At 35.7% G+C, this 20,797-nt stretch overlaps 2 protein-coding genes across 2 annotated transcripts in view; both read right to left on the reverse strand.

Moving 5' to 3' along the window:
- wdr18 (WD repeat domain 18) overlaps positions 1 to 6,291 on the reverse strand; it is a 35,279-nt gene extending 28,988 nt beyond the window's left edge. The window contains exons 1-3 of the mRNA XM_062959508.1: positions 6,049 to 6,291; positions 3,904 to 4,014; positions 53 to 186 (exon numbers count right to left, since the gene is read on the reverse strand). Of these exons, the coding sequence (XP_062815578.1) occupies positions 53 to 186; positions 3,904 to 4,014; positions 6,049 to 6,285 (482 nt within the window). The 5' untranslated portion in view covers positions 6,286 to 6,291. The remainder of the gene's footprint in view (positions 1 to 52; positions 187 to 3,903; positions 4,015 to 6,048) is intronic.
- A 6,375-nt stretch (positions 6,292 to 12,666) lies between these two features.
- On the reverse strand, positions 12,667 to 19,731 carry kxd1 (KxDL motif containing 1). The gene is made up of 5 exons (XM_062959392.1): positions 19,525 to 19,731; positions 17,586 to 17,699; positions 15,906 to 16,058; positions 15,731 to 15,777; positions 12,667 to 14,672 (listed from the first exon to the last, which is right to left on the reverse strand). Exons 2-5 carry the CDS (start codon positions 17,678 to 17,680, stop codon positions 14,440 to 14,442), a joined length of 528 nt encoding a protein of 175 aa, XP_062815462.1. The 5' UTR covers positions 17,681 to 17,699; positions 19,525 to 19,731; the 3' UTR covers positions 12,667 to 14,439.
- Positions 19,732 to 20,797: the final 1,066 nt, after the last annotated feature.

The raw sequence follows: 20,797 nt of genomic DNA on the forward strand, positions 1-20,797 counted from the left end.
ATAATAATAATAAATTAATAATAATAATAAATTATTAATAATAAAGCCCTACTTGCAGAGGCTCCAGACGATGGCGAGGCAGTCCTTGGCCCCCGAGACGAAGTGGCTGCTGTCGTCCGTGAAAGCGAGACATGACAGGTCCTGGTAGTGCCGGTTCAGGATGGCCAGCAGGTTCCCGCTACAGACCTGGCGCCAAAAGGAAAGAGAAACAGTTTCAAAGGTTTCAAAGCAGAGGCTGGATGGCCATCTGCCGGGAGGGATCGGATTGTGCCCTCCTGCCCGGCAGAAGGCGATTGGGACTCAGTGACCCTTGGGATCTCATCCAACTTTAATATTCTATGATATACACACACACACACACACACACACACACACACACACACATATATATATATATATATATATATATATATATATAAATGTATGGCTGGATGGCCATCTGTCGGGAGGGATCGGATTGTGCCCTCCTGCCCCGCAGAAGGCGATTGGGACTCAGTGACCCTTGGGATCTCATCCAACTTTAATATTCTATGATATACACACACACACACACACACACACACACACACACACACACACACATATATATATATATATATATATATAAATGTATGGCTGGATGGCCATCTGTCGGGAGGGATCGGATTGTGCCCTCCTGCCTGGCAGACGGCGATTGGGACTCAGTGACCCTTGGGATCTCATCCAACTTTAATATTCTATGATATACATATATATATGTATATATATATATATATGTATGGCTGGATGGCCATCTGTCGGGAGGGATCGGATTGTGCTTTCCTGCCCGGCAGAAGGCGATTGGGACTCAGTGACCCTTGGGATCTCATCCAACTTTAATATTCTATGATATACCTATATATATATATATTCTATGATATACCTATATATATATATATATATATATATATATATATATGTATATGTATATGTATGGCTGGATGGCCATCTGTCGGGAGGGATCGGATTGTGCCCTCCTGCCCGGCAGAAGGCGATTGGGACTCAGTGACCCTTGGGATCTCATCCAACTTTAATATTCTATGATATACATATATATATATATATATATATATATATATATATATATGTATGGCTGGATGGCCATCTGTCGGGAGGGATCGGATTGTGCCCTCCTGCCCGGCAGAAGGCGATTGGGACTCGGTGACCCTTGGGATCTCATCCAAGTTTAAGATTCTATGATATACTTATCATTCATATGTATGTGTGTGTATATATATCCACCTATCTACATATAATATAATAACTTAATAATTGTTATGATATAATAATATTATAATAATACAATATTGTCTATATATATATATATAAAAGAGTGATGGCATCAGGGCAGCGGACAAAACAACAAAGCTAAAGGCCCCCCAACCTCGAAATTTGACAACACAACCCATCATCCACGGCTCTAGGTTGATACAACAAAAAGAAAAGAAAAATAAAGTCCCAATTAGAGGAAGAGGAATAATTGTTTTTATCCAATTGCTGCCAGTTAGCAGGCTAAGCTCCGCCCACTTGGCCTCCTAGTAACCCACTCAGCCCAGGGGACAGACAGAGTTAGGCCTCACTTAGGCCTCTTCCACACTGCCTATAAAATACAGATTATCTGATTTATCTGATTATCTTGAGTCCCCACTGCCATATAATCCAGTTCAGTGTGGATTTTATACAGTTGTGTAGAAGGGGCCACATATAATCCAGTTCTAAGCAAATAATACAAAAATATAAATATAATATATAAAAATGACAGTGGTATAATAATACAGAACAATATAATCTCTAAAATCAGGGCAGTAAATAAAGAACCACACACTGAAAACAGGGGAATTCCAGACAGGAAACAATCAGGGCCAGCTAACACCTCCCAACAACAAAGGAGTCCCCAGGGAGGAAACAACCAGACTTTGAAGCTGCAAGGCCATTCAATGCTAATCAAGGTGACTAATTACAACATTCATACTTGCTTCCACAAATAAAACCCCACTTAGGACTATGCCACAGCAACGCGTGGCCGGGCACAGCTAGTTATATTATATAACAATATAATAATTTAACAAGAATATAACAATAATTTAATATTTAATAATGTTATATATTATAGTGATTTAATATTATAATATATTTATATTTAATATATTTAATAATATAGTGATTTAACATTATAATAATTTAATAATAATTATATATATCACATATATCGTATCTGTCTGTATAACAATAATTTCATAATTGTTATCATATAGTATTATAATAATAAATATTATTATAATATTATATAACAATATAATAATTTAATAATGTTATAATATATTATAATGATTTAATATTATAATTTAATTATTATTATTTTATATATCACATATATCACATCTATCTATATATATATAACATAATAATTTAACAATTGTTAAATTGTTAAATTGATGGCCATCTGTCAGGACAGGTCGGATTGTACCCTTGAGATCTCATCCAGCTTTAAGATTCTATGATCTATCTATCATTCATACATATATATATATATATATATGATAAATAAATAAAAATAAGTATATATCTCTCACATCTATGGCTGGATGGCCATCTGTCGGGAGGGATCGGATTGGGTTGGGACTAGGTGACCCTTGGGATCTCATCCTGCTTTAAGATTGTATGATATATCTATCATCCATATATATATGATAAATAAATAAAAATAAGTATATATATCTCATGTCTAGGGCTGGATGGCCATCTGTCGGGAGGGATCGGATTGGGACTTGGTGACCCTTGGGATCTCAGCCAGCTTTAAGATTGTATAATATATCTATCATCCATATATATATGATAAATAAAGAAAAATAAATATATATACAGTAGAGTCTCACTTATCCAAGCTAAACGGGCCGGCAGAAGCTTGGATAAGCGAATATCTTGGATAATAAGGAGGGATTAAGGGAAAGCCTATTAAACATCAAATTAGGTTATGATTTTACAAATTAAGCACCAAAACATCATGTTATACAGCAAATTTGACAGAAAAAGTAGTTCAATACGGAGTAATGTTAAGTTGTAATTACTGTATTTACGAATTTAGCACCAAAATATCACGATATATTGAAAACTTTGACTAGAAAAATGAGTTGGATTATCCAGAAGCTTGGATAAGCGAGGCTTGGATAAGTGAGACTCTACTGTATATCTCACATCTAGGGCTGGATGGCCATCTGTTGGGAGGGATCGGATTGGGTTGGGACTCGTGACCCTTGGGATCTCACCCAGCTTTAAGATTGTATGATATATCTATCATTCTCATATATATATATATACACATACACACACACACACACATACGATAAATAAATAAAAAATAAATATATAGATCTCACATCTATGGCTGGATGGCCATCTGTCAGGAAGGATCAGATAGATCCCTTCTATTTCGCTCGGAATATATATATATATATATATATTAGGCATGTGCGATCGATAAAAAAGTGTTTCAATTCTCGTAGGGGGTGCGGGCGCTTCGATATAGGAAGAATTTCTGATTTTTTCACCCCAATTTTTTTTTTGGGGGGGGGGGGAATTAACGAACCATTAAGAGACAATTAGAGAATGGGCCAACAATGGTTCGAATGACATTGCTGGTTGCGCTGTGAGACAATGTCTCGGAATGCGTATCAAAAAGCGAGAACAATCCGAAATAATTCCGATATACGATTCAAAACGATTTTTTGGACATGTCTAATATATATATATTCATTCCCTTCAAGCAAAACGTGGATTGCCCTGCCCTCTTGTGGGGAAAACACCATGAAGCCATGGATTCCAATGGCAGCTGGATGGCCATCTGTCGGGAGGGGTCAGTCTAGATGGCCTTTGGGGGTCCCTTACCTCCCACAGGTAGAGGCTTTCGGAGATTCCGGCCAAGACGTAGAGCCCGTTGGGAGCAGCGGTCAAGCAGGACACCAGGCCTGGACAGATGATCTTCTGCTGGAGTTGGTCCTGGAACAACAACAACAACAACAACAACGTCAATAGGTACATTAAGGCTCAATGATAACGATAGGTATGGTATCACTCTGTATCGGGACACTTTGGATCAGAAAGGTTAGAATAATAATAATAATAATAATAATAATGATGATGTATCATAATAAAATATAATAATAATATACTATTAATAATAATAATATAATAATAAAGGTAGTATGATAATAATAATAGTATAATAATAGTTGTAGCATAATAATAGTATAATAATAAGTCTACTACTACTACTGCTACTACTACTACTACTAATAATAGTAGTAGTACCGTAGTATAATAATAATAATGGTAGTATAATAATAATGATAATAATAATAATGGTAGTATAATAATAATAATAATATAATAATAATAATATAATCCAGCATGTCTATCTTGTTTGCTGTCATACAATAATATAATAATAATAGTACTATAAGAGTAGTATAATAATAGTAGTATAATAATAATAATATACTACTAATAATAATCGTACAATAGTAGTAGTAGTATCATAATAGTATAATAATAATAATAGTAGTATAATAATAATAGTATACTAATAATAATAATTGTACAATAATAATAGCAGTAGTATCATAATAGTATAATAATAATAATGATAGTATAATAATAATAGTATAATAATAGTAGTAATGTAATAATAATATAATAATAATAATAATAATAATAATAATAATGGTAGTATAATAATAGTATAATAATAATAATAATAATAATATAATAATAATCAGTAGTACAATAACAATAATAATACTATTACAATAGTATAATAGTAATATAATATAATAGTAGCATAATAATAATAGTATAATATTAATAATAATACTAATAGTATAATAATAATAATAATAATAATAATAATAATAATAGCAGCTACATTAAAACCCTATGACGGTAATTATCATATATAATAATATAATTTATTTATATGTGTATATATATGTATATATATATAGGTGTGTGTGTATATATATATATCAGAATTATAATTAATATATTAATTAATATTAATATTAATACTTCCTATAATTAATATATATCCAATACTAATAATATGAATTAAGTATTAACATTAAGTAATTAATAAAATTAATAACATGAATTGATATTAATTAATTGAGAATACATTAAATGTATATGTTAATTAATACATAATAATTGATATATATATATATATATACAGTAGAGTCTCACTTATCCAACATAAACGGGCCGGCAGAACGTTGGATAAGAGAATATGTTGGATAATAAGGAGAGATTAAGAAAAAGCCTATTAAACATCAAAATAGGTTATGATTTTACAAATTAAGCACCAAAACATCATGTTATGCAACAAATTTGACAGAAAAAGTAGTTCATTACCCATTAATGCTACATAGTAATTACTGTATTTACAAATTTAGACCCAAAATATCACGATGTATTGAAAACATTGACTACAAAAATGCGTTGGATAATCCAGAACGTTGGATAAGCGAGTGTTGGATAAGTGAGACTCTACTGTATATATATATATCAGAATTATAATTAATATATTAATTAAAATTAATATTAATACTTCCTATAATTAATATATATCCAATACTAATAATATGAATTAAGTATTAACATTAAGTAATTAATAAAATTAATAACATGAATTGATATTAATTAATTGAGAATATATTAAATGTATATGTTAATTAATACATAATAATTGATATATATGTATATATATATATGTTCATACATCTTATTGGGGTGAATCTGGAAACCTTGGGTGGGTAAAAGTGAGTTGACAAGGGGGGGGGGGGAATAGTTATCCTGGAAGGAACGGCGTTACTTTTCCGTCGGAACGGAATTACTTAAGACTAATGAGAAAAACCCTTCTCCTTTGGAGCTGGCGCGCATGCGCAAAAGGGGAAAACCTCATCCCGCTCCGTGGAGTTGGGCGCAGGCGCAGTGGCTCCGGAGTTGGCGCATGCGCGAGTCCCTCAGCCCGCTCACCTTCCTCTGGAGCTCCCAGACGGCGACGTAGGGCTTTCCCAGCTGGGCGCCGAGGAGCCGCTCCCCGGCGAGCAGGGCCAGGCCCCGGGCCCCGCAGCAGCCTCCCCGGTAGCCCGCCACCGAGGCCCCGGAGCCCACCTCCCAGGCCGAGCAGGCCTCGCCCGCCGAGACCAGCGCCACCTCCACGGGCCCGCCCAGCGCCGCCATCTTGGCCTCGCACGGGCCGCCAGCGCGCATGCGCGGCCTGGCATCCGTTTCCCTACAGAGGAATCAGGGAATATCAATAAAAATGAATGATGTGGGCGAAACGTCAGGAGAGAATGCTTCTGGAACATGGCCACACAGCCCGAAAGACATACAACAACCCTGAATGACAGCAGATTGCAGGAGCTGTCACTCATCTAGACATCCATCAATCATAATCCATCCATCCATCAGGTTGCTGTAAGCAAAAGCATATGTTATTATGCATATATATTATTATTATTAATAATATCTTCTATACAGTAGAGTCTCACTTATCCAACACTCGCTTATCCAACGTTCTGGATTATCCAACGCATTTTTGTGGTCAACGTTTTCAATATATCGTGATATTTTGGTGCTAAATTCATAAATACAGTAATTACTACATAGCATTACTACGTATTGAACTACTTTTTCTGCCAAATTTGTTGTCTAACATGATGTTTTGGTGCTTCATTTGTAAAATCATAACTTATTTTGATGTTTAATAGGCTTTTTCTTAATCTCTCCTTATTATCCAACATATTCGCTTATCCAACATTCTGCCGGCCCGTTTATGTTGGATAAGTGAGACTCTACTGTATATATATAATGATAAAGTTGTTTGCGCAGTGACTATAACAACAAAACTAAACATCCCAGAAATACGAAATTTGGCAACACAATGCAAAAGCCTTGCCTCCCGGTTACAACAACACAACCACACCACAAAACCACAATCCGGACCCACAAAACTCACAACAACGCATCATGCGATAACAACACAACTAAATGCCCAGAAATACAAAACTTGGCAACACAACGCAAAAGCCTTGCCTCCCAGTTGTAACAACACAACCACACCATAAAACCACACAGGACCCACAAAACTTACAACAACGCATCATGACTATAACAATACAACTAAACGCCCCAGAAATACAAAACTTAGCACACAACTAAATGCCCCAGAAATACAAAACTTGGCAACACAACACAAAAGCCTTGCCTCTCAGTTGTAACAACACAACCACACCACAAAACCACAATCCGGACCCACAAAACTCACAACAACGCATTGTGATGATAACAAATACAAAATTTGACAACACAACTCATCCACCTCCCCAATCCCTACATTCACACTTGGCCTCCAAAAAAACAATTACAATAATAACAATGACAACAACAACAACAATAAGAATCAACACCATAACAGGCAAGAAACAGCCAGGCACTGAGGCTGAGAGGCCAGTCACACTGGGCCTCCAAAAAACAATACAGTAGCATCTAACTTATCCAACCTTCATGACCACAACAACAACAATAATAATAAACACCTACACAGGCAAAACAAAAAAAAAAGACTATTGTACCACAATAAAAATATAAACCGCACTCAGCAGAATCAGACATTACAACTAACAACAAACCAAAGACAACAGGGATCTCAAGCAATTATCAATCAACACAAAAATTGAAGAAGGTCACAGACTTCAAATACTACGACTAATGTGAGTATAAAGAAGGTGGAGGTCACAGCACAAATACAACCTCATGTAGACTGACCAACACCACCAGACTCAGACACAGCAACGCGTGGCCGGGCACAGCTAGTTATTAATAATATCTATATATATAAAAGAGTGATGGCATCACGGCAGTGGACAAAACAACAAAAGTAAACACCCCACAACCTCGAAAATTGACAGCACAATTGACACCACGCCTCTAGGTTGATACAACAAAAAGAAAGAAAAATAAAGTCCTAATTAGAGGGAGAGGAATAATTGTTTTTATCCGATTGCTGCCAGTTTGAAGGCTAAGCTCCGCTCACTTGGTCTCCTAGCAACCCACTCAGCCCAGGGGACCCTTTACCTTAACTACCACTAATTCCTCAATACAGTAGAGTCTCACTTATCCAACATAAACGGGCCGGCAGTAGTCATGCTAGGTTTTCTGGCGAATTTTGACACACCAAGCGCAAAAGCTTGCCCATCATTGCCCTAGGTAGCAAGCAGCCAGGCTTTGAAGCAGCAAAGATATTCACTGCAAAACAGCCAGGCTTTGAGGCTGCAAGGCTATTCACTGCTATTCCACCTGGCCAATAAATGATTCCCATAAGCCACAGCAATGCGTGGCCGGGCACAGCTAGTTACAATATATAAATATAGTACAATATGGTAATTTATTGCCAGTATTGTGCTATGCTAATAATATAATATTGTATGTAAATTTAATTTGTAAGCCGCTCTGAGTCCCCTTCGGGGTGAGAAGAGCGGGATATAAATATAGTATATATATATATATATATATAGATGTAATATAATAATACTATATTATATACAATTATTATATTAGTATTATATTGATCAAGACTCAATATCATGTATCTCAAGCTTCAAGCAACAGCATAATTGTATTATAGATGTAATATAATAATACTATATTATATACAATTATTATATTAGTATTATATTGATCAGGACTCAATATCATGTATCTCAAGCTTCAAGCAACAGCATAATTGTATTATAGATGTAATATAATAATACTATATTATATATTATTATATTAGTATTATATTGATCAGGACTCAATATCATGTATCTCAAGCTTCAAGCAACAGCATAATTGTATTATAGATGTAATATAATAATACTATATTATATATTATTATATTAGTATTATATTGATCGGGACTCAATATCATGTATCTCAAGCTTCAAGCAACAGCATAATTGTATTATAGATGTAATATAATAATACTATATTATATACAATTATTATATTAGTATTATATTGATCGGGACTCAATATCATGTATCTCAAGCTTCAAGCAAAAGCATAATTGTATTATAGATGTAATATAATAATACTATATTATATACAATTATTATATTAGTATTATATTGATCAGGACTCAATATCATGTATCTCAAGCTTCAAGCAAAAACATAATTGTATTATAGATGTAATATAATAATACTATATTATATACAATTATTATATTAGTATTATATTGATCAGGACTCAATATCATGTATCTCAAGCTTCAAGCAACAGCATAATTATATTATAGATGTAATATAATAATACTATATTATATACAATTATTATGTTAGTATTATATTGATCAGGACTCAATATCATGTATCTCAAGCTTCAAGCAACAGCATAATTGTATTATAGATGTAATATAATAATACTATATTATATACAATTATTATATTAGTATTATATTGATCGGGACTCAATATCATGTATCTCAAGCTTCAAGCAACAGCATAATTGTATTATAGATGTAATATAATAATACTATATTATATACAATTATTATATTAGTATTATATTGATCGGGACTCAATATCATGTATCTCAAGCTTCAAGCAACAGCATAATTGTATTATAGATGTAATATAATAATACTATATTATATACAATTATTATCTTAGTATTATATTGATCAGGACTCAATATCATGTATCTCAAGCTTCAAGCAAAAGCATAATTGTATTATAGATGTAATATAATAATACTATATTATATACAATTATTATATTAGTATTATATTGATCAGGACTCAATATCATGTATCTCAAGCTTCAAGCAACAGCATAATTGTATTATAGATGTAATATAATAATACTATATTATATATTATTATATTAGTATTATATTGATCGGGACTCAATATCATGTATCTCAAGCTTCAAGCAAAAGCATAATTGTATTATAGATGTAATATAATAATACTATATTATATATTATTATATTAGTATTATATTGATCGGGTCTCAATATCATGTATCTCAAGCTTCAAGCAAAAGCATAATTGTATTATAGATGTAATATAATAATACTATATTATATACAATTATTATATTAGTATTATATTGATCAGGACTCAATATCATGTATCTCAAGCTTCAAGCAACAGCATAATTGTATTATAGATGTAATATAATAATACTATATTATATATTATTATATTAGTATTATATTGATCGGGACTCAATATCATGTATCTCAAGCTTCAAGCAAAAGCATAATTGTATTATAGATGTAATATAATAATACTATATTATATATTATTATATTAGTATTATATTGATCGGGTCTCAATATCATGTATCTCAAGCTTCAAGCAAAAGCATAATTGTATTATAGATGTAATATAATAATACTATATTATATACAATTATTATATTAGTATTATATTGATCAGGACTCAATATCATGTATCTCAAGCTTCAAGCAACAGCATAATTGTATATAGATGTAATATAATAATACTATATCATATATTATATATTAGTATTATATTGATCGGGTCTCAATATCATGTATCTCAAGCTTCAAGCAAAAGCATAATTGTATTATAGATGTAATATAATAATACTATATTATATACAATTATTATATTAGTATTATATTGATCAGGACTCAATATCATGTATCTCAAGCTTCAAGCAAAAACATAATTGTATTATAGATGTAATATAATAATACTATATTATATACAATTATTATATTAGTATTATATTGATCAGGACTCAATATCATGTATCTCAAGCTTCAAGCAACAGCATAATTATATTATAGATGTAATATAATAATACCTTATTATATACAATTATTATGTTAGTATTATATTGATCAGGACTCAATATCATGTATCTCAAGCTTCAAGCAACAGCATAATTGTATTATAGATGTAATATAATAATACTATATTATATACAATTATTATATTAGTATTATATTGATCAGGACTCAATATCATGTATCTCAAGCTTCAAGCAAAAGCATAATTATATTATAGATGTAATATAATAATACTATATTATATACAATTATTATATTAGTATTATATTGATCGGGGACTCAATATCATGTATCTCAAGCTTCAAGCAAAAGCATAATTGTATTATAGATGTAATATAATAATACTATATTATATACAATTATTATATTAGTATTATATTGATCAAGACTCAATATCATGTATCTCAAGCTTCAAGCAAAAGCATAATTATATTATAGATGTAATATAATAATACAATATTATATGTATAATTATTATATTAGTATTATATTTATCAGGACCCAATATCATTATATCTCACCTCAAGCTGCAGCCAAAGGCATATGTATTGTATTATAGATGTAATATAATAATACTATATTATATACAGTTATTATATTAGTATTATATCGATCGGGACCCAATATCATTGTTTCTCATCTCAAACTGCAAGCAAAAGCATATATTATTATACATATATATATATATATATATATTGTATTATACATGTAATATAATAGTACTATATTATATATAATTATATTAGTATTATATATATTATAGTATTATATATATATATATATATATATATATATATATATATATATATATAATATTAATAGTTATATTACTCATAATACCATATTATATACAATTATTATATTAGTATTATATCGATCGGGACCCAATATCATTGTATCTCATCTCTAGCTTCAAGCAAAAGCATATATTATTATACAATATATATATATTGTATTATGGATGTAATATACTATATTATATACAATTATTATATTAGTATTTATTATATCGATCGGGACCCAATATGATTGTATCTCACCTCAAGCTGCAAGCAAAAGCATATTATGCATATATGTATAATTATAAATGTAATATAATAATACTATATTATAGTATTATTAATTATATTATTAATACTATATTATACATCATATTAGTATTATATTTATTATGATTGTATCTCACCTCAAGCTGCAAGCAAAAGTATATATATATAATTGTATTATACATGTAATATAATAATACTATATTATATATAATTATCATATTAGTATTATATATATATATGTATTAAATATTATAGTATCATTAATTATATTATGTTATATATATATTATAGTATTAATTATATTGTATATATTATATATAGTATTATTTATATATGTTATATATGTATTAGTATTATTAATTATATTATATATATTACAGTATAGTATTATAGTTTAGCCCCATGTAAGCCGCCCCGAGTCCCTTCGGGGAGATGGGATGGAGTATAAGAATAAAAAAAAAAATTATTATTATTATTATATTAATACTATATTAAATATATTTATTATATTCAAAATATATTATCTAGACATCTATCTATCTATACACATAATAAAAGTGAAAATATATATGTGTGTGTATGTGGCTGGGGTGTCCAATTCCACAGATAATTAGATAACGCCTAGTAAATAATAAAATAAGAAGGCCGTATATATTGGAAACAACTTGAAGACGCCCATCAACAGAATCATGTCAACCTATGTTCCCAAAAAGACAAGACGAGCCACATAAAAAGCTATCAATTAACTTAAGTCGTTTATTGGTTATTTACCTCCGTTCGCCACCTCTGTAAACTCATAGCAGTACAAAAATATTTTATTTGAATTAGAATGCATTTTGGAGAGATGACAGTGGACGAGGGAGAGACAAGTAGTTTGTACCACAGTCTGGCAAGGGAGATGAAAATGTGAAGACAAGAGAGGGGTCTAAAACAGAACACGGGCACACAGAGTAAACAAAGGCATTGAAGACGGTCGGGACAGAGTTGGAAACGTGACACACGACAGCGCAGGCAAATGCAACGGGGAGAAAATCCTTCAGGTAGTTATTATAAGGTGCATTTGTTAGGAGAGAGAGAGCCAGGGATGGAGGAAAGGATGCAGACGTAAACAAATCGCAGCTCACAACTGTTAGGAAGACGACGGGCGGACTCGTGCAGAAAGCGGCGTCTCCGTATCTCCCGGAAACATTTGACCCGGACGACGCGGAAATATGGACTGAAAATAAATGGCTAGAGAGTTTCCCTCCTAGTCCGTCTCGTTGTTTTTGTCCCAGAGAGTCTCCCTCCTAGTCCGTCTCGTTGTCGTCCGTGAATGGCTAGAGAGTCTCCCTCCTAGTCCGTCTCGTTGTCGTCTGTGAATGGCTAGAGAGTCTCCCTCCTAGTCCGTCTCGTTGTTGTCGTCCGTGAATGGCTAGAGAGTCTCCCTCCTAGTCCGTCTCGTTGTTGTCGTCCGTGAATGGCTAGAGAGTCTCCCTCCTAGTCCGTCTCGTTGTTTTTGTCCCAGAGAGTCTCCCTCCTAGTCCGTCTCGTTGTTGTCGTCCGTGAATGGCTAGAGAGTCTCCCTCCTAGTCCGTCTCGTTGTTTTTGTCCCAGAGAGTCTCCCTCCTAGTCCGTCTCGTTGTTGTCGTCCGTGAATGGCTAGAGAGTCTCCCTCCTAGTCCGTCTCGTTGTTTTTGTCCCAGAGAGTCTCCCTCCTAGTCCGTCTCGTTGTTGTCGTCCGTGAATGGCTAGAGAGTCTCCCTCCTAGTCCGTCTCGTTGTTTTTGTCCCAGAGAGTCTCCCTCCTAGTCCGTCTCGTTGTCGTCCGTGAATGGCTAGAGAGTCTCCCTCCTAGTCCGTCTCGTTGTTTTTGTCCCAGAGAGTCTCCCTCCTAGTCCGTCTCGTTGTTGTCATCCGTGAATGGCTAGAGAGTCTCCCTCCTAGTCCGTCTCGTTGTTTTTGTCCCAGAGAGTCTCCCTCCTAGTCCGTCTCGTTGTTGTCGTCCGTGAATGGCTAGAGAGTCTCCCTCCTAGTCCGTCTCGTTGTTTTTGTCCCAGAGAGTCTCCCTCCTAGTCCGTCTCGTTGTTGTCGTCCGTGAATGGCTAGAGAGTCTCCCTCCTAGTCCGTCTCGTTGTTTTTGTCCCAGAGAGTCTCCCTCCTAGTCCGTCTCGTTGTCGTCCGTGAATGGCTAGAGAGTCTCCCTCCTAGTCCGTCTCGTTGTTTTTGTCCCAGAGAGTCTCCCTCCTAGTCCGTCTCGTTGTTGTCATCCGTGAATGGCTAGAGAGTCTCCCTCCTAGTCCGTCTCGTTGTTTTTGTCCCAGAGAGTCTCCCTCCTAGTCCGTCTCGTTGTCGTCCGTGAATGGTTAGAGAGTCTCCCTCCTAGTCCGTCTCGTTGTTTTTGTCCCAGAGAGTCTCCCTCCTAGTCCGTCTCGTTGTTGTCATCCGTGAATGGCTAGAGAGTCTCCCTCCTAGTCCGTCTCGTTGTTGTCGTCCCTGACGCTCTAACTGTTGACGGCCAGGGAGCCTCCGTCCTAGTCCGTCTCGTTGTCGTCGTCCGTGACGCTCTGACCGTTGACGGCCGGAGAGTCGTACGGGCCCTGGGACAGGTCCTCGAAGTCGTGGCTGGTGGCGGGGGAGATGATGTCCGGGCTGGTGTCGCAAGACTCCGTGCTCTGCTCCGAGGTAGCGATGGTGGTGGCGGTGCTCTTGGGGACCGGGGTGAAGTCGTCGTCGTCGTCGTCCAGGATGGGGGATTCGTGAATATCTGGGACGGAAACAACAAAGAGGCATAGCGGAGTCAACACTGGAGGAACTACAGGTTCTCATTCATGAAATTAGCTTAGACTTGTCCCGGAGGATTTAGGAATTAACAACTTCCTTAAACACATCTACTAAAATCGGTCTTCCGGACGGAGGGAGTGACAGGTAGATTAATTAGGCGTTCGGAGAGAGGTGTGTGAGGTATGATTTGATGGCTTCCTGGTCGGGCTTGGGTTTCAATTAAGTGAAACCATGCTGAGATGTGATCTCGGAGGGACAACTGAATTATTTCCTGTGATCCCTGGGGGTAAAAAATGGGAGTGACAGGTACAGTAGAGTCTCACTTATCCAAGCTAAACGGGCCGGCAGAAGCGAATGTCTTGGATAAAAAGGAGGGGTTAAGGAAAAGCCTATTAAACATCAAATTAGGTTATGATTTTACAAATTAAGCACCAAAACATCACGTTATACAACAAATTTGACAGAAAAAGCAGTTCAATACGCAGGAATGTTATGTTGCAATTACTGTATTTACGAATTTAGCACCAAAATGTCACGATATATTGTGTAGCACCTTAATCTTCCTTCTTGTTTACAAGTTCCACTCAGTGCACTTTGCCCAGCTCATTTTATGTTTTTATTGCTGTGTTTTTCATGTGTTTTATAATGATTGTGATTTTTAATGCCTTTTAAATTTATTTGTGTGTTTTTGCAAAACTGTATACTGTATGCTGGTTTTATATCTGTAAGCCGCCCCGAGTCCCTCTGGGGAGATGGTGGCGGGGTACAAGAATAAAGTTATTATTATTATTATTATTATATTATATATTGAAAACATTGACTACAAAAATGACTTGGATAATCCAGAGGCTTGGATAAGCGAGGCTTGGATAAGTGAGACTTTGGTCTATCTCTTTCTCACGAATTCTGTCCGATTTTCTGCACCTGAATCCTTCCCCCCTCAGTTTTTGGAAACACCCCTGAGTCCCTTTGGGGAGACAGAGCGGTATACAAATAATTATTTATTTGAGAGAAGGCAAGTTCAGATGGAGTTTTACTCACTGCTAAATGCATCCGGGTACTGTTTGGCCAGCTTCCCTTTCAGTGTCCTGCAAAGAACGAGAAGCTTAGCATGAACCCATGATTCTCAGGAAGGCAACATGGGTTACTAAACATCCCAGAGTCAACAGAAAGATTAATGGCGCTGGGGAGGGTAGGAAAGGTGTGTGTTGCGTACCTGATTCTCCGGAAGATGCTGTCCAGGTCCTTCTTCATCTCCACCAACGTCCGAGTGTGGTGCAAGAAGCGCTCGTTCATCTGCTGCATGCGGACGGCGGAGAGGTTGTTGAAGTTGAGCAGCATCTCGTTGGTTTTCTCGAAGCGGTCGAGCCTGGGAAAGCGGGTTGAACGACATTAGGAGTTTTCCTGAGATTTCAGATTAGGTCTCCGGACGGAGGGAGTGAACGATTAATTCGGAGTTTTCCTGAGATTTCAGATTAGGTCTCCGGACGGACGGAGTGAACGATTAATTAGGAGTTTTCCTGAGATTTCAGATTAGGTCTCAGGACGGAGGGAGTGAACGATTAATTCAGAGTTCGGAGTTTTCCTGAGATTTCAGATTAGGTCTCCGGACGGAGGGAGTGAACGATTAATTAGGAGTTTTCCTGAGATTTCAGATTAGGTCTCGGGACGGAGGGAGTGAACGATTAATTCGGAGTTTTCCTGAGATTTCAGATTAGGTCTCAGGACGGAGGTTGTGAACGATTAATTCGGAGTTTTCCTGAGATTTCAGATTAGGTCTCCGGACGGAGGGAGTGAACGATTAATTTGGAGTTTTCCTGAGATTTCAGATTAGGTCTCGGGACGGAGGGAGTGAACGATTAATTCGGAGTTTTCCTGAGATTTCAGATTAGGTCTCCGGACGGAGGGAGTGAACGATTAATTAGGAGTTTTCCTGAGATTTCAGATTAGGTCTCCGGACGGAGGGAGTGAACGATTAATTTGGAGTTTTCCTGAGATTTCAGATTAGGTCTCCGGACGGAGGGAGTGAACGATTAATTTGGAGTTTTCCTGAGATTTCAGATTAGGTCTCCGGACGGAGGGAGTGAACGATTAATTAGGAGTTTTCCTGAGATTTCAGATTAGGTCTCAGGACGGAGGTTGTGAACGATTAATTCGGAGTTTTCCTGAGATTTCAGATTAGGTCTCCGGACGGAGGGAGTGAACGATTAATTAGGAGTTTTCCTGAGATTTCAGATTAGGTCTCAGGACGGAGGGAGTGAACGATTAATTCGGAGTTCGGAGTTTTCCTGAGATTTCAGATTAGGTCTCAGGACAGCGGGAGTGAACGATTAATTCCGAGTTCGGAGTTTTCCTGAGATTTCAGATTAGGTCTCCGGACAGAGGGAGTGAACGATTAATTCCGAGGTCGGAGTTTTCCTGAGATTTCAGATTAGGTCTCGGGACGGAGGGAGTGAACGATTAATTCGGAGTTTTCCTGAGATTTCAGATTAGGTCTCAGGGCGGAGGGAGTGAACGATTAATTCGGAGTTTGGAGTTTTCCTGAGATTTCAGATTAGGTCTCAGGACGGAGGGAGTGAACGATTAATTTGGAGTTTGGAGTTTTCCTGAGATTTCAGATTAGGTCTCAGGACGGAGGGAGTGAACGATTAAATCGGAGTTCGGAGTTTTCCTGAGATTTCAGATTAGGTCTCAGGACGGAGGGAGTGAACGATTAATTTGGAGTTTGGAGTTTTCCTGAGATTTCAGATTAGGTCTCAGGACGGAGGGAGTGAACGATTAAATCGGAGTTCGGAGTTTTCCTGAGATTTCAGATTAGGTCTCAGGACGGAGGGAGTGAACGATTAATTAGTTCTCTAGCTCTCAAGTTTGGGGACGTGCCGCAAAGAAGCCTTACATGTTTTTCTGTGCGAGGATGATGGCGTTGACATCCTCCGAGTTGACCATGCTGAGCACCCGGCTGCAGAAGACGCCCGAGGCCGAGGGCTCCATGGTCCAAGGGGCGCGCGATCTGGCGGAAAAACGGCACAACGATAGAGCCTTGGGTCGAAATACCAGCAAAATCCCACAAAGCATTTACTGTAATATGATAAGTATTAAAAGTATTATAATACTAAAGATAATAATTATTAATAAGAAAATATAATAAAATATTAATAATAAATATAATATAATTAATAATGAATATAATACAATAATGTAATAAAATTATTAATAGAATAGATTAATATAAAACAATATAAAATTAATAATACATACTGTATAATATAATAATATAAAATATAATAATATAATAAAATTAATAATACATATAATAATATAATATAATTAAATTATTAATAATAAATTTAATACAATAATACAATTATTAATAAAGAATGTAATAATATAATAAAACAATATAAAATTAATAATAAAGATATTATAATAATATAAAATATAATACACTTATCCAAGCCTTGCTTATCCAAGCCATTTTTGTTGTCAATGTTTTCAATATATCATGATACTTTGGTGCTAAATTCGTAAATACAGTATTTACAGCATAACATTACTGCGTATTGAACTACTTTTTCTGTCAAATTTGTTGTATAACATGATGTTTTGGTGCTTCATTTGTAAAATCATAACCTAATTTGATGTTTAATAGGCTTTCCCTTAATCCCTCTTTATTATCCAACATATTCACTTATCCAACGTTCTGCTGGCCCGTTTATGTCGGATAAGTGAGACTCTACTGTATAATGTATTAATAAGAAATATAGTATAATAATATATAATAATAAAATAAAATTATTAATAATACACATAATAGTAATAAAATAAGATAGAACAATATAATGTATTAATAATAAATATATATATAATATAATAAAATAATTATCGATAAATATAGTAATAAAATAAAATATAATAATATAATTATTAGTAATAAAATAAGATATAATAATATAATATATTAATAATAAATATATATAATAATATAAAATAATTATCGATAAATATAGTAATAAAATAAAATATAATTATATAATTATTAGTAATAAAATAAGATATAATAATATAATGTATTAATAATAAATATATATAATAATATAAAATAATTATCAATAAATATAGTAATAAAATAAAATATAATAATATAATTATTAGTAATAAAATAAGATATAATAATATAATGTATTAATAATAAATATATATATAATAATATAAAATAATTATCGATAAATATAGTAATAAAATATAATATAATAATATAATTATTTGTAATAAAATAAGATATAATAATATAATGTATTAATAATAAATATATATATAATAAAATAAAATAATTATCGATAAATATAGTAATAAAATAAAATATAATAATATAATTATTTGTAATAAAATAAGATATAATAATATAATGTATTAATAATAAATATATATATATAATATAAAATAATTATCGATAAATATAGTAATAAAATAAAATATAATAATATAATTATTTGTAATAAAATAAGATATAATAATATAATTATTATTAATAAATATATATATAATAATATAAAATAATTATCGATAAATATAGTAATAAAATAAAATATAATAATATAATTATTAATAATAAATATAATAATACAAAATAAATATAATAAATACAGAGGAGTGCTTTGATTGTGCTTTTCCTGCATGACAGGATGGGGTTGGACTAGATGTCCCAACTCTATCCCAGACCCTTCCCAAGCCCCGCCCCCTTTCCCCAAGCCCCGCCCCTTTTAGGCTTTTCATCGGGCTAGGCCCCGCCCACTGGCTGTATCCCAACGGTCGTTTTGGCCCCGCCCCCTCCGCACCTGAAGGGAGCTCCGAGGCCGAAGGTTCACATCCCGGACGCCGGCGAGGCCTCGGTCGAGACGGAGAGAGAGAGAGAAAGAGAGAGAGGCGGCGCGGCCTCGGCTCCGTCCCAACCGCCTCACAAACGGCCCACTTCCGGGTAAGGCGGGGCGACGCGCTTGGACGTCGCCTTCTGCGTCGCCGTACGTGCCGTGCGTGGTTGCCCTTAGCAACGTCCGTCCCACCGCCTCCTTTCGATTGGTGGAGAGGGAAGAGGGCTAAGCCCCGCCCCCTCGCTGTGTTATGTGAATGTCACTGGCTCCGCCCACGCCTCGTTTTGATTGGTGGAGAGGGAAGAGCACTAAGCCCCGCCCTCTCGCTGTGATATGGCTCCGCCCCCGCCTCGTTTGGATTAGTCGAAAGGAAAGAGAACTAAGCCCCGCCCCCTCACTGTGTTATGTGAAAGTCACTGGCTCCGCCTCCATCTCGTTTTGATTGGTGGAGAGGGAAGAGCACTAAGCCCCGCCCTCTCGCTGTGATATGGCTCCGCCCCCGCCTCGTTTGGATTAGTCGAAAGGAAAGAGAACTAAGCCCCGCCCCCTCGCTTTGTTATAGGCAGGGCTCTGGCTCCGCCTCTGCCTTGTTTTGATTGGTGGAGAGGGAAGAGAACTAAGCCCCGCCCCCTCGCTGTGTTATGTGAAAGTCACTGGCTCCGCCTCCATCTCGTTTTGATTGGTGGAGAGGGAAGAGAACTAAGCCCCGCCCCCTCGCTGTGTTATGTGAAAGTCACTGGCTCCGCCTCCATCTCGTTTTGATTGGTGGAAAGGGAAGAGAACTAAGCCCCGCCCCCTCGCTGTGTTATGTGAAAGTCACTGGCTCCGCCTCCATCTCGTTTTGATTGGTGGAAAGGGAAGAGAACTAAGCCCCGCCCCCTCGCTGTGTTATGTGAAAGTCACTGGCTCCGCCTCCATCTCGTTTTGATTGGTGGAGAGGGAAGAGAACTAAGCCCCGCCCCCTCGCTGTGTTATGTGAAAGTCACTGGCTCCGCCTCCATCTCGTTTTGATTGGTGGAGAGGGAAGAGAACTAAGCTCCGCCCCCTCGCTGTGTTATGTGAAAGTCACTGGCTCCGCCTCCATCTCGTTTTGATTGGTGGAGAGGGAAGAGAACTAAGCCCCGCCCCCTCGCTGTGTTATGTGAAAGTCACTGGCTCCGCCTCCATCTCGTTTTGATTGGTGGAGAGGGAAGAGAACTAAGCTCCGCCCCCTCGCTGTGTTATGTGAAAGTCACTGGCT

Source organism: Anolis carolinensis, unplaced genomic scaffold (assembly GCF_035594765.1).
Source record: "Anolis carolinensis isolate JA03-04 unplaced genomic scaffold, rAnoCar3.1.pri scaffold_7, whole genome shotgun sequence".
NCBI classification, from domain to species: Eukaryota; Metazoa; Chordata; class Lepidosauria; order Squamata; family Dactyloidae; genus Anolis; species Anolis carolinensis.